This window comes from Ptychodera flava, chromosome 11 (genome assembly GCF_041260155.1).
Source record: "Ptychodera flava strain L36383 chromosome 11, AS_Pfla_20210202, whole genome shotgun sequence".
Taxonomy (NCBI): domain Eukaryota; kingdom Metazoa; phylum Hemichordata; class Enteropneusta; family Ptychoderidae; genus Ptychodera; species Ptychodera flava.
In genome coordinates this window covers 42,591,794-42,607,882 of record NC_091938.1, presented here as the reverse complement: position 1 = coordinate 42,607,882, position 16,089 = coordinate 42,591,794, and the positions used below count along the sequence as shown (strand labels likewise).

Sequence of the window (16,089 nt, the reverse complement as noted above, 5' to 3'; positions counted from 1 at the left end):
CATGAATGAAAACATAGCGTGAAGCCAAACTTGTGATTGGCTAATCTCCACATCGATGACAGCAGCTTTTGTACACTTGACATGTTGTTGTTCTCTGTGATAGCCGCATAATGCAGTCATAGGGCACAAGATAAAAGCATGTTGTGACATTTTGAAAACAAAGCCAAAGTGCAGCATGCGTGAATTAAATAATAATAAATACTTGCAATTCATTAGCCAGTACAGGCTCAAAAATTCCTATCGCCCGACGCCCGTTGCTAGTGATTTTGCGGTCGGGCAATTAAAATCAATATGCTTCCTGTCCGACGGGCAAGTCCACCAGCGGTTGAATTAACTAAGCTCTTGACAATTCAAGCTTGAAAACGTATTTCATTAGGTCTGTACACGTCTACAATCATTGTAAGTCCTTCAACTCTCAGAAGTGTTTTCTGAAAACCCTTGAAAATCCGCCCGACATCGCAAAATAATCGTTCTTGCTGTTGTAAAACACAAAAAGTGTAAAAATAGAGTTTTGCGACATGTTTCTCCTCCGACGACACGGAGTGAACTCACTGTTTTGTATGTGTGCCGTAAAGTGGTATGCTCTTGACAGTGGTCGCCATTCTCTTTGTGCAAGCGTATGAGTTGAATGACAGTCGATCGGCTTCACGCGATAGTGTAATTGCACCATGTGCTTTGTAAATGGATGTAAACTTATTCAAAGCCATAGATCTCGGCAATGCTTACTGTTCAACGTAAATCAACACCCAGATGAAAAAGTACAAGTTTACATCGTAGTCGAGACAGGCTCAGTCGACCATAGCTGTGGGTCCATAGCTGTGTGTTTTCGGACGGGATTCCTGCCTTTTACGGGCTGGTTTTGACTTTTAAGATTTTAATCCCGCCACCACAAAAGTCAAAACCAGCCCGTAAAGGCAGGAATACCGTCCGAAAACACCACAGCTATGGACCCACAGCTAAGTCGACCAAGGAGGCCACATATTGCAGCTACGTAGTGCGTGAGATGCAGACAGTTTCAAATTACGTGACCTTGGTTTTTAGGGATCGGCTCTCACTTACAGAAAACAAATCTGCACTGAAGAGTAACGAAAACGAAACTTGAATCTGCTCTCTTGACGAATACATTCATCAATAAACTTTGAAAGACTGCTGTGCTCAGTGAGCAAACATGTAAACAGGTAAAAGAGTTGCAGATGTACATGTGCATATGCATTGGCAGATAAACACTAGCAGAGCAGTTGTTTGTGATCTCAGCTTGATAATAAAGAGCAGCAGCCAGCCATGCACATTGTAAATCACACAATCTTATTACTCTTATGCAAAGATTTTAATTTGGACTAGGTTGTGGAAAAATTCCAAATTCAAAGATGTTTTCTAAATGGCCAAAATCTACAGAAAAGACTAAAGTATTCTCACATTTCTTCTGGGACATTTCAGATTTGGTAATAGTCCTTCATTTTAACAAGATGTAGTTCTTGTTTGAATCTGTTTTTTCCCTCTTTGAATTCACTTCATATGGCCAAACTCTTGCTCTCTGTTACAAATTACTGGTACAGTTATTAGAAATTTAGGGCAAGTAATTTTTCCTCTCGGCCAAGTAAAAATGAAATTCATGTGTCCCACGGTAAGTTTGAAAATTTTTTTTTCGAGGCCTGCAGTATGGGTTGACTTTTTGTGACGTGTACTCACCATATTTTCAAGAATTTATAAATTAGAATGAGTATGTGGCAATGACAAAATGTTGTATTATACCGATCACATAATGTGTTAAACTGCCACCAGATTTTTCATAATTGCCACCAGATTTCATATCCGGTGGCAAACTTTTGCCACAAGAAATAAAAAAGTATTTCTATCCCTGCTAAATTTTTATTTTTCTTGGCCTTATACATGGGAGTCTATGGACTGCCTTATACATGGAAGTCTATGGACTGCCTTATACATGGGAGTCTATGGACTGCCTTATACATGGGAGTGTATGGACTGCCTTATACATGGGAGTCTATGGAGGTGAAAACTAAAAAATCCTCTAACACGGCCAAATTTGATCGCATTGTGAAACAAATCGACGTGCATCTGTATGAGGTAGGGTACTATCCTTGTACCAAGTTTGAACGAAATCACTCCAGGCGTCTCTGAGATATCTGCGTGAACGGACGGACGCACAGACGGACGCATGGACATGACCAAACCTATAAGTCCCCCGGACGGTGACGGTGGGGACTAATAACCTCACATTGGTCTTTCCAAATGTAAGCTAAAAAAGCTTTTCCCCTCCTGCACATACACTTGTTTTGATTAAATGTGCATAAATGAACTCTCATATCACTATATTATAGCATACAAACCTGGAGCTTTAGGGCGAAAATGTCCATTCGCATCTGTCTGAGAACCAGTCTCTGTAAAATAAAAAAAATAGCGCCAATGACACTTTGTTAACATTTGGTACATGTGGCAAGTCGGAGTGAGTGTGTACACAATATTTTATAGCTTCCATGGACCTTAGCTTGTGATATTCATAGTAAAGTGCTTTTTGATGCACCGTCCGTTGAAGTATGATGAAATGGTTGGCAACTGTTTCAACCACTGATCATGCACACTTGTACAAAACCATACATCATATTAGTGAGACAATCTGCTATACCAAAGGTGTCCTCTTATAATATTGCATAGCATAGAATTAATGTGGACAATATTTGGTCTCTCTACAGTCTATGGTTGCACAATCAAAGACTGAGGTAACATATAATAATGAGCATTCTTTAGAGCTTCCACTGTTAATGATGCTGCCACACCGACATGATAATGTTATATCTCAAACTGCCACCAAGCTAATTGCAGTGTCATAGACAAATTGGGAAACTTCCAAACACAAACCTATATATACCAAGGAGCCTGTGACATCAGATACGTACATTTCTTTAAGCCCTTCTAATTTAATTTCAAAGCATCAAATCAAGGATTTGTACAGAAGCCGTTACTTGACTTACACAGACAAATGATTCCATAAATATACAAGATGACAATGGAAAGAAACAAAACCTTTCAAACTGATTTCCAAGCATATTTTTCATACAAAATTGTCATATCTACAGATGTAAGAGTTGGTGATTAATAACCTGACATTGCTGGATTGAGCAGCAATGTTTACTATGTATACAGATGACACTTTTTATGTTACCCTGCATCTTGTAAATGAAAGCCTGGTTGTTTACAAGATCTGTGTATACCACAACTTCTTTCAGATTCACTCATGGTGACTTTAGTGCAACACTTTTTGTACAATATATTACATTGACTGCCTTGCCAAGACAATGTGACCAATGTTTATTCAGATTTTCACCATTGAAGTTTACACTTTTGTTCCTCATTAGCATTTTTATGTAATACATAGGTAAAATGTGCATTACTTCTCAATTTTTTTTCAATTGGACCAGGGACTTCCAGAATGTCATATTTGGTATTTTTTTTAATAAAACAGGCAAAACTTGGCCAAAATTATTAGATCTGTACCCCAAAACTTCTTTTTAAACACAACATAGACATTTCTATGCTAATTATATGAATGGTTTATTATATAATATGTGGTATTTCAACTATCAACTGAAAATAGGCACACATCGTAACCCTTAACCAGTCAAAATGGCATGCACAAATGGCATCATATCATATTTCTTGACAGTTTTTCCACAGCTATTGATTTTCAATAAGCAATTGTACAAGAAGTTTCACAGAAGTTGAAAATTTCACTACAATCTGAACAAACCTAACTTGGGGTCACACCTAGTAACCTGCAAATCAAATTTCAAACCAATCAAAAAACCACTTTCAGAGATTATTTTTTGACCAAAATCATGAAAAACAGCGCAAATGGCACTTAGACATAATGAACGCGTAGTATTTTTGGCACTTATCAACAACCCCACTCACTGTGAATTAGACAGACCAATGTGCAACATATAGCTGAAAGACTATTTTTCACATTGCACTTTGAAGCCAATTTTAGTGAGAAAAGGGATATGTATATGTACATGGGAAAAAAAAGCAAAAGACATATTTGTAAATGGTTTGTTGAGTGACAATCATGTATGCATCTCTTAATAAATTTTGGGGTTATAAGGTATAACAGTAGTGTAAAAATAATACGGTTACAATAAGTAGCAAAGCTAAGTTGACAGTAATAAGATACAATAAGTTATTTTGACTGTCCGACATCAACTCAACCCAACCAATCACGATAACAGTATGACCTATGGTCATTATGTTAAAAATTGCCCCAAAAATTACAAGTGTGCAAATTCCACTACGACAGGGTTCTCCACAAGGGGATTTGTAGGGGTGGGCCATCCCTCTGTTTTTAGAGCAATCTATGCATATGTTAATAACTGCACAAAAGAATACAATTTCACAACAAAAGAATATGCAAATTATACATTGTTATGTAAATTGGTGGCCCCTCTGTTTTTCCAAGCTGTGGAGAACACTGCTACGATATGAACAAACTTAGTCAATCCAATGAATCTCAATACAACTTACAAAGCAATCTGATGACTAGAAAATTTTCTCACCAAAAACTGGAAAAATTGTCCCAATATTACAATTATGAAAATTTCACTACAATTTGAACGAAATGACTTAGATAACACCTAGCGCCCTGCATACCATCAAACCAATCTGACAAACACTTTCTAAAAAGGACATCAAAAAGCAGTTTCAGAGAAGATTTTTTTACCAAAAAAGGGGGAAAATTGCCCAAAAAATACAAATATGCAAATTTCACTACTAACTGAACAACTCTGAGTTTAGTCACCTCAAACAATCTGTACTTAATTCAAAGCAATGGAACTGGTGGGGTCTGAAAAGAAGACATAAGCTGACAGATGACAATGGAAAATCAGCCAATCTGATAAGTTCCATGTCATTGACAACCCCTGTACTTGTGCTACCAATACGTGTATTGCTTAAGAACTGACACACTTAATAACTTACCATGCTGTACATCATCTTTTACGTTCAATTGATACAGATGAGGTATCCTAACAATACCAAAGGTTGCTGTATGGAATCTTGGAGGATCTAAATTTAAGTTCTGTAGATTCCTGATAATAAATCAAATATGCATCAAGGTAATATAATAATATAATAATATAATAAGGCAACAAATACAAATTATTGTGATTAAGATTCCTTTCCAGCAAATATAGCAAGTGTAAAATTTTCACCTATGAAGTTTGTAAATCTCATAACGTAACATTGTCTTTTAATTCAAGTGTATATCATGAGAATGCAACAAACACAGAATTTTTACTTGAACAACAATATTTATTATGCAGCACTTATAATACTATAATCTCTTGTGTCGGTTGCATGCACAAGAATAAACTATCAACACATCAACCTTGTACCCACTTGTCATCATTTTAACACTGGAATTTACATGATTCAGGACTGCAATGCAAATCAACAGCAACACTGAACGTTGAGACCACGGTTAAAATGCACTAAAACACGGAATGTCGGGACTGCTATGCAAATCGACAGCAACATGGAACATAAATGGGGACTGCGATTAAAATGAACTGCAACACAGAAGGTTGGGGCCATGATGAATCAACAACAGCATGAAAGCATCACCGAACGTTTGGACCGCAATTGAAATGGAGAAGTTTGGTTACACATAATTACGTTCCATCAGTACACTTAGCATCTTTATTGATAACAAGTCGTCGCATACATGTGGAACAGACGTTCAGAACGTAATGAAACGACACTTCTACACATCCAGTCATAATTATGTGTAGCAATTTTACGATTTTTCTTGATGATTTCCGTGAATTTAGACAGGAAATCTCGTAAAGTATCATTGTAAATTAGCAAACATCTTTGATATCAGAAAATTCCCTGGAGTTTACATCAGTACCAGACCAGACATACGTGCTATGATTTCCTGCCATTAAAACAAGATCACGATTAAACTTACACGAATTTTGTATGTTTCTGAAAAAAAAATACTGCAAAATCATCAAGAACGCACAACTAAACCAAAATATTCACACGTCAGCGCGGATACGCATACACCACTGCACGCCTTCAGACATACACGTAATTACCTTTATATAACTAAACCTTTCTAATGAACAACAACACGGAACGTCAAGACCGCTATGTCTACTGAACATCAAATCTATCAGACAAGTACTTTTTGAGAAAGACATTTTTGACCAAAAATCCCAAAACAGGGCCAAAGTCCCTGAAGCTACTTTAGACATGGACAGTATAGAGGACGGACATAGCATAATACTGAGTGCAGTAGTCCTTTGGCAATACCATGACAGAAACCCATGGCTGGTGAGTGCAAGCGCGCCCTACTAGCGGTATTTGCATGAGTGCTGCGGTGTATTCTGCGGCAGTCCTATGTTCTATCTTTTATTTGCATCATTTATCGAGAGAATTGACGATGAGTCATGCGTACTACTTGTCTGTCAAAGCTTCAGGGCGACCCTGTGGAGTTATATAACATTGAAATCACTGTAATGAGGCATCGAATCAGCTTTCACTTTTCATTGGTCAATGCCGCCACACCCTCTAATTTAATTGGCTTAACTATTGTTTGCTTGTTTATCAAGGATGACGTAAGAGGAATGTCAGAGGGCTCAAACTCTGCTTGCGATTGCTCACACATACATACATAGCCACAGAAAGCCAAACGAAGAGAACTTTGAACATGGAACGCTTTTGATTTTTTAACATTTTGAGCTTGAAATTCTAAATGATCGATACAAATAACAGTTCGAAGATTTTTAAGGGATATTTAAGAGTAAGATACGGCAAACGTAACTTGTCGAACGATCAAATTTCAGTGGTCACCAAGGCACACAAGAGCTCACTGTTATCAGCGTGTAGGACACACAAGCACAGAGTAAACTGCTTGCAAAAGTGACTTTCTATTGTAAACAGGGAATGTCCAGTGAGAAAACTCCTGGCTAAAACGTCTCTGAAAATGCTAACTGTTTAATTGGCTCCGCTGCGTCCGCAATTACGTGTGTTTCGATGTATGATGGCCGCCGTGTATCCATGGAGCTAGAAACGGATGTTGCCAGTTGTCAATGTTTTTGCTTCGCTGACAAACAAACTGCTCCTCCGGATAATAAAAATCATCCTCACACTATAATAAGTACATGCAATTTTCTTTGTCGTAGTTTTTATCGGTAATGTCATGCATTTTACTATAACACGAATCGAACCAAAGTGAAATGAAATCTTGTAGACGACATCTTTTATGTTTACAAACAAAAATAGTTCCGGGTCAAAATTGGTGAATACTCATTTACATAAATTCGGATAGTTTTCAATCGGATTCGAACCCGCAACATATGGCATCAGTCGCCTAGCTGAGAGGCCACAGACAGAACCACTCGGCTAAATCTCCACTCCCAAAAAAGAGTGGTTCAATAGCCGGCTAAGTTGTTACATTTTTCTGACTGAGACCGCTCAACACGTTGTAGAGTTCGTGAAGCACTCACGCACGCATGCTCACTATCATACATCGCACATACACACTTTATCGAAGCGAAGAAACGAATTTCATCGCTTTAACTGGGCGAACGATAACCTCGGGGACAATTCTGTCCACCAGCAGTGTTACCTACCCAGGGTAAAAATTTGGATAGTTTTCAATCGGATTCGAACCCACAACATACGGCATCAGTCGCCTAGCTGAGAGGCCACAGACAGAACCACTCGGCTAAATCTCCACTCCCAAAAAAGAGTGGTTCAATAGCCGGCTAAGTTGTTACATTTTTCTGACTGAGACCGCTCAACACGTTGTAGAGTTCGTGAAGCACTCACGCACGCATGCTCACTATCATACATCGCACATACACACTTTATCGAAGCGAAGAAACGAATTTCATCGCTTTAAACTGGGCAAACGATAACCTCGGGGACAATTCTGTCCACCAGCAGTGTTACCTACCCAGGGTAGAAAATTCGGATAGTTTTCAATCGGATTCGAACCCACAACATACGGCATCAGTCGCCTAGCTGAGAGGCCACAGACAGAACCACTCGGCTAAATCTCCACTCCCAAAAAAGAGTGGTTCAATAGCCGGCTAAGCTGTTACATTTTTCTGACTGAGACCGCTCAACACGTTGTAGAGTTCGTGAAGCACTCACGCACGCATGCTCACTATCATACATCGCACATACACACTTTATCGAAGCAAAGAAACAAATTTCATCGCTTTTGCACTGCAGTGCTAATACCACTAGTACGTGCGCTTCGATGCAAGTAAACTTGTGTTTTAAAAATGTTACCAGGTTGGAGTGCCTCTTTAAGGGATGCTGCACTTAACACAGTGTATTTTCCTCCAAAATCATTTTTTGCAAATATTCATTCAATTTTAATCAATTTGATGACCCATGATTAAAATATTGATTGTGTTCACCTTTGAGCTTGTAAAGCAGAGATAAGTTGTGTGATAAAGAAGTGTTAAATGTATGCAAATCACCCAATTACCAAGCTTCTCTTTTCTCCCAATTTCAATGTTTCCAAAGAATTTAATCCATTCAGGCTGGATCAAATTTTGTGAACTTTTCACATTATGTTCTTTAAATGTTATAAAAAAGTCATTATTTTCTACATGTTCTATTCTTTCAAGTGAAATATTACATTTCAGAAAACAGTGTCCAGTTTTTGGCTTAAATTATTTTTTATGTTTAATACCAAAATTGGATATTTTTACCTGAAATATACATCCCCTTCATCCTTCGAGTAAACTATTGCTACCATGCTAAACTTTAGATTCTTTGCCTTTTGAAAATATAAGTTAGTATGAGGGGGTTTCCTTGTCATCTAAGATGAGGGTGTTTCCTTGTCATCTAAGATAAGAAATATTCCTTTGAAAAAAACTGTGTTGGCAACATGCAGCTTCACCTTAATTCACAGGATGTTGCTAAACGTTTTTGTATCCTATTATAACACTGACAGATTATAAACTGTACCATTTTCCATAAAATTTGATGAAAATTTATTAAATACACAAATGAACACTCAATTACCATGATACTGCTAAATGTCTTTGTACACTATTTGAAGATCTGTACCAAGATTCTTAAAATTTGCTGCAGTAGTTCTAGACATATCACCCTAATTTCAAACATTCATTAAAGCCGCACTTTTCAATCCCAGGTTCTCGCATTAGTGGCGTTCTCCTCCCAGTCAAACATTTGGCCAGTATGATGTTTGATTTCTGTAACATTGATTACACAAACTGATCTCAACCTTTTATCACATTTTGCTAATCATGCAAACAGAGTTTATACAAGCGTTTGATTGATGGTCTGTTCAAATCGCCAACGGTCATGATTCCCCACCACAAACGCTTGGATTTCCTAAAAAATTGTCTTCCAGTGGCGTTAGACTTTGAATGTAACCACAGAGTTTGATCGGCAGCAACTTTTCGCTGACCGCTTGGCAGTCTGTCTGTGTTTTTGCAGCCTGGGAAAACTAAAAAGTGGCATTTTCTGGAGCGTGTGCCCGCGTGTTGCCTGTTTGGTGTCCACTTACACAATGAACGCCGCCATAGCTTCGCGTCCTTTTAAAGGGAGGCTCCGCCTTTAAATATATTAAAAGCAATAATTGACACAATCCTGCTAATTTTCTTGTACGCTGATTGTTTAATGACACAGTGTGCAATATTTGAATATCTTACTTGGAGTCAATGCCTTTGCCAAAATGATAAAGTACGGTGGCCTTGAACTGCAAAAGCCAGTCGGTCACTTGTCGATGCTGGTCGGAAATTCTGAGTGCCAGACGGGCTCGAGCAGCACCGACCGGCGTGGGAAGAACCCTGGGCGGCAAAGTGATCTTTTTGTCTAATACCTTGTGTAAGTTTATGAACTTTACATAAATCTTGCTATAGATTTGTGGCTGAGGGACAATAACTGTGTTTCAGATATTTGAGAGCAATCCATCTATGACAGGTTTTAATTGTAATGTATCTTCTATTTAAAGGGGAGAAACTTCTCAACAATTTTTGTCTGGGACAGACGCTCGTGCTAGCTTGATGACTAACCTAAAACTTGTAACTTCATTGTCTAAGAGTAAAGACTGTAACATGTGACATCGTGGATACTTAATCTCTGGAATGTAAATGTCAAAGTCTGTATATTGACTCAAGGATGTTTACTTGATCATATTCGTAAGCGTGACCTTTGCGTTCTGACCAGTACATCTATATGTGCATTTTGTGTGACTTTTGCCGTGCCGTTTCGGCACCGCTTTCAAACTTTTGCCGTATCGGCGGCTATTACTATCGATAAACTTGTGTCACAGATTTGAAAATATTATGATGATTTTTTTCTTACGGGGTTTTACCATGTTCTCACAAAGATTAAAGTATGTAAGTGCATGGAGCTACCAAAAGATCTTTCGGTAGCTCCATGGTACGTGAATGTTGATACTTTTGTGCTTTGATTCGTAACGTGTAACATTACGTTCTAGCACTAGTTTTCCGAGGTAGCCTGTGGTAAATAGAGCGGTGCTGAGCTGTTGGGTCGCGGTGCCGAAACGACTTGGGTCCAGAAATTAGGAGTCCGAAACGTCTTGGGCCAAAACGACTTGGTGCCGAAACGCCTGGAAACCCAACCAACTTTAACTACTGCTACCTTCTCGGATGTAAACATTGCATATACTGCACTATCATTTGCCGGCTCTCGCACTGCCAACCGTCTACGATCTATGCATTCGTCGTTGAAACTCAACCTGGCACGTACAATTGTAAATTGAATGATAAACAATATACATAAAATTCAAACTTACCCGTTTGGCGCCTTAAATGCACTACACTGCATTTTCCCAAGTTGACTTAGCAATAATAGTGTCTGTAAACAGTTCAAATGGCCGCCTCATTGTGAAATACCCAGCATTCATTCCGATCTCAGCAATGTCCGCTAAAATCTCGCGAGATCAGGTACTGACCGTAATGAATATTTCATGTGGCTACCTTGAATTCAGAGGCCATGCGAGGACACACACCTGTTTATTTGGGCGTGGACACCTTTTGTCAACAAATAATACTGACAACCCTGTGACGAGCGCTGAAGCGGTGAACGACGCGTGCCAAAATATACAGGACAAAGGAGGACTCGTGCCAAGAAACTGTCAAAGAAGGGGAGACGGCATGGGCTTGCGACATGCCCAAACTTGTTCCGTCAGCAAATACATACGGTGATTTGATTGGTCCCGTTAAACGATTGACAGCTGCGAATTGGTACCGTTACAACCATATTTGGTGATTTTGTTTCCAAATTTAGTTGCCCAATTGCATCACCAAACTAAACAACATCATCACGTAAACATTCCGGGGTCCGAAAAGTTCGCGGGAAATCTCTGTTGCTAATCAGACAGTGACTTCGTTCTACGTACGCAGGGTAGGTAGATACTTTTATGCTGTGATATTCCGTGTTTTTCTTTTTGTGGTGTATAATTGAATCGCCGTGGAGATCAATGCCAAAACATTTTCCGCAGCCAGTGCTGCATTGTAGCCGTAGAAGACCCATAGACATTCATAGTAGCAACTTTTACCCAACACTTCCTGCGGAAATCTGCGTGGGCGTACAAAAAACAACAACAACAACATCTCCACACGCTATCAATATGACCTCAAATGACTCCTTTCCAGCAAATTATGCATATATCATGTAAATATGGGCATTTTAGGTGTGCATTGTGAGTATAATTTCGCCGCTATGTTGTAACGTTCCCCAGAATTTGCCCGTGTTTTCTCGACGACTGTCGGGCATAAAATGCTTGAAACTGTTCATATTCGACCGTTGCCGACATCTCTGTTACAAGACATATTAGTTGGCTGCAAGCCAGATGTACAGAGGGACCGGTGTACTTCGCCATGTCCTTGGCAATTTGTATGAAATGTGTACTGGTCGGTATCCGATGCTGAAAACGAAAACACAACACATAAAAACATTTTGTAGATTTTTAACATGGTAGAAATCAGAGAAAAACCCAATGCATGGCCTCAATATGTCTACAACATGGCCAGTGCGTTGTATTGTCTAATGCGGTGGCCACTTTCACAACGACTCGATTTGAGGCGTGTTTTACTTAAACGGTGACCACGAAAACGTCACACACTGGGCATTTTCTCCGTTTTTGGAGCGGGCTATCGTTATTTCGACACGATTGAATATCATTTTCCGTTCATGATCGAGTGTACTTCGAGGTTCGGGTGGCTTCCCGTCGCTATTTTTACCTGCGTCATCACGTGTGTGCTGAGCGCGCACCTGAATCGGAGCGAGTTAATTTCACTGTATGCTTGCTACATTGTCACAATTTTCAGAACAAGAAGTATACTTCCAAATATTGCTAGTTTTAGGAGGAATTCACCAAAAAATGACTATAAACTTTGACCGTAAATTCTGCTTGGGTAAGTCTTGACATATATGTAAAGTTACTTGGCAACACACTTTCGTCTGACGTCTTTAAAGAGTGATTTTTCGTAGCGCATTAGATCCAGGGTAACCGAAGCTCGGCTTCCCAGTCAAACAGAGAAAGCTTAGTCCGTTTTCTATGTAAAAGGTGTATTTTTCTGTCGTCCAGCATTTCTCCTCCCTGCTTCCGACCAGCATGTATCTTATGGTGACTTATAGTTTATCGAGGTAAATTAATAGTCATACTTTACCCTCACTTCTGTCAAATTTCATTGTTTCTGGTTCGTGTACATCACCATCCGAAAACTACGCGAAAAATTCACGAGATATCTCACCCTTTGTTACAGTTGTCGGAGAACACGGCATTGAAAACGAAACAAATTTTTTGAAGGGAAGCAAGTTATCCATAAACTTTGAGTTTGAATAAGTTTTTTATAAATTTGGGCAGCTCGTGAAACGTTTAGTTTTAGATTTTGTAGGAACAAAAGAGTTTTTAGCCCGTAGAATAATAAATGAGATGATCTCGGGCTTCAAAATACAAGCGCTATGTAGGCTGCCCTGAATGTGGCGCCTTTGAATTGCTGTTTCTTTGTGGCCCCACGTACGTATCTCGTCATCGCCAATGGAGCGCTCTGTTTAACTTGATTCTCTTTGTATCATATCACTCTATGACATGTTAATACTAACTAAAATTTAATTTTTATCTTGAATTTTCGCAAGAATTTCTTTGAGAATGAACATTTTTATGGAATCAGCGTTTTATGCTAATACATATGTCCGCATCCTCTAATTTATGCAGAAAATTTTGTCAAAAGTATGTCTACGAACAGAGTGACTTTCGCTAAAAATTCTGAAAAATATTTTGAAAATGAATTAGAGTTTCATGCTTGTTTGTTTTCTTCACCATTTTACCAAACATTTGGTTTGTTTTTCCAAAACATTCAGTGCAAATGCAAAATAATGAGAAACCCCAAACCTAGGCATATGCTTTTGAGAGGTAAAGTTGTCATGGTAACTAGGAGAGTGGATTGTGCAAAATATCCCGTAAGATTTGCCTCCTTGACCAAAGTGTGATCTCAAATTGGATACTGTAGGTCATGTAGCATTGACTCTTGTGTACTCATCTTCAGCTTTTGCCAGTTTCCTTCAATGTCACCTTGGGCTTTTTACCAGCTATCTAATTAATTTAACTTCAGAGTACATATCAACAGAGAGGATTGTTCGTTTGTATGTTCATCAGTGCTATTCCTTCATTGATTTGCACAAATATTTTATGAATTTTCATATGCTTATGATAGATAGTGGGTGTGTGTGTGTATGAGGGTTAAGTTGACGACCATATACCAAACACAGGTTTCAGGTGGATGTGAAACAAGGCCGTTCAAGGTGAGGTCACTGGTTCACCTGACATGAGAGTGCAAACAGAGAAAAATAAAGGAAAATTATGCTAATGTAGTTGATGAGGTGTAGATGGCAAGCTGACCACAGCTATATATAGTCAATGTATGGCATAGCACTGTACAGTTACTGTTGTCAACATTTTCTAGCTGTATGTATATCTACACCAAAATTGCAGAGTGCTCGACAACTGGACAATATCCTATTGGCAAGTGATCTTTCTCTTTTTTTTTCTGAAGGGATGAGGTATATTGTTGTAACCATCTGCATACAGTTTCATAATGTATCACATTTTTACTGTGTTATTAGAAATGCTACTGTATTTTTCTGTCTTCCAGTATCTCTTTAAATCCACAAATTTTCAGTAGTACTATTTGTGTGCATGTTACCATATTGATGTGACCACAATGGTAATTTTTTGTTACAAGAGCAAGTGTGTCAGTAAAGACTGGCATCACTGCCAATTTTTGTTTTGATGTTTACTTTGTCCAAGGACTACCACCCTCTGATTCTTTACCATTATTTTTATCCTAAGAATTGTAAACAATATATGGTAGTGTTTACAGCTTTACTATTGAAGCAAATGTTTTTCTAATGTCACTAATTGTTTTACCACATTTACGTCCTTATAAAAATTGTAATTTTAGAAATAGTGATACAAATGTAGACTGGTTGAGTTTTCAAACATTATTGGAATATTTTGATGATGGGTTTGTGTACATGGTACTCTGAAAGTTCATGTCAAATATATTCAATTAGATTAAGGTTACCATGTAGAATATATTTTCATTCATAAAAACCAAATTGAGTATATTTTTGCTGCAATAACGTGATAATGATAAAAGTGGTCATTTATTATTGCATAGAGCCGTGTATCTTACAGTGATGCTTACCTGTTATTTCATACACCTAGCATGCTAGTGCTTTGAAACGCTTTCTATCACAAGCCTGTACTTCCCCTACCTTCATTCAGTTCCAACTTAACAGTTTTTCCAAACATTGACAAGATGGCTATTGAACTAAATCTTAAGAAACTGTATATTTTCCAACCTTAACATAGGTATGGTAGCATTCTACAACCATGATAATTCAGAGATTGTGATCTACTTATTATAGTCTGTCAGTTCTTTGTATGTGAAATACATTGTCATTGATATGTTTGACTTCCTTATCATATTGCTATATTGGTCTCCATGTTTGTAGTCTCTCATTTCAAGGTTACACAATACAACTTCTAATGCTCTTTATTTCTTTGGAATCTATTGCTACAATTATGCTAATATGGCTGCAGTATGTGTTTTATTTTTGTCCAGCCTTTTTATTTTTGTTTACCTGTATACATTGTTATGCAAGATAGCTTACACATTTATTTAAAATGACATTTTGTGTTTATCTTGTCAGTGACTCAACATCAATGTGCAAATTTTAATGTCCTGACCTTTTTCAAAGTCAAGGTCATTTGTGTTATTGACAGGCAAGTAACATCAATAACTATTTGCTAATATGTTTCATTGGTTCAATTGATGGAGCTTGTTAGTCAGTGTAGGCTTGGACGAGGACCTTTTACTCCTTATTTGTGTGTTGTTTTTGTAATCTTGCCTTTTTAACATGACGATGACACTACTGAATCAGTACATATGGTTTGTGGTCCTTCCATACACTAATACTTGTTTGTTTACTCATATGTTTTTCCAATAATGACAGTATTCTTTCATTTTTCATGAAAGATAATTTTGTGTTCGGAAAGTTGTATGGATCCAATATTAATGCTATTTCTATGGCTTATTGAATTTTTAAACAAAAGTGACAGTGTATGTTTTTCTGATACTGGATTTTTCTTGCAGTCAAGTTTTTAGAGCATGTTCTTGGCAGTTGGCCAAGTTTTGTATTATTTATTTTCTATTTATGTTATTTCTATATTGCCATTTTAAAATGAATTAACCATATGATATTGCTGTTTAAGAAACAAACATCTGCAATTATCATTGGCCGTTAATACTATCCAAAACATTCATCTTATTCCAAAATTTAGGAGCAATTTTACTGTAGTTTTAAAGATACAGTTTCAAGCATTTTTCTCCCTAATATCAAACTTACGTTTACAGTCTTTATCCATTATCTTCAGCAGTAATTTATGATAATATTTTTCAAAGTACTTGGATTTTCTCCAACAGTATTTCAACACATAATTTATTATACGTAAAAATATAGTGTAATGGTTAGCTATAGAAACATGAAATA

At 37.8% G+C, this 16,089-nt stretch overlaps 2 protein-coding genes across 9 annotated transcripts in view; one reads left to right on the top strand and one right to left on the bottom strand.

The window, feature by feature from the left end:
* The window catches only part of LOC139144566 (uncharacterized), a 227,577-nt gene that overhangs the window by 175,298 nt on the left and 36,190 nt on the right, over window positions 1-16,089 (bottom strand). For 5 of the 7 annotated variants that reach the window (XM_070715277.1, XM_070715278.1, XM_070715280.1 and 2 more), the window contains exons 1-3: window positions 10,823-11,002; window positions 4,990-5,099; window positions 2,349-2,399 (exon numbers count right to left, since the gene is read on the bottom strand). In XM_070715277.1, coding sequence (XP_070571378.1) covers window positions 2,349-2,399; window positions 4,990-5,099; window positions 10,823-10,854 — 193 coding nt within the window. In that variant the 5' untranslated portion in view covers window positions 10,855-11,002. Of the gene's footprint in view, window positions 1-2,348; window positions 2,400-4,989; window positions 5,100-10,822; window positions 11,003-16,089 lie in introns of those variants that run through there. The other 2 variants (XM_070715282.1, XM_070715283.1) reach the window with 2 other exon arrangements.
* Window positions 11,282-16,089, top strand: part of LOC139144569 (uncharacterized) — a 33,822-nt gene continuing 29,014 nt past the window's right edge. The window contains exon 1 of one of the 2 annotated variants that reach the window (XM_070715290.1): window positions 11,282-11,433. The gene's annotated coding sequence lies outside the window, so the exon portion shown is untranslated. Of the gene's footprint in view, window positions 11,434-13,697; window positions 14,057-16,089 lie in introns of those variants that run through there. The other variant, XM_070715291.1, reaches the window with a different exon arrangement.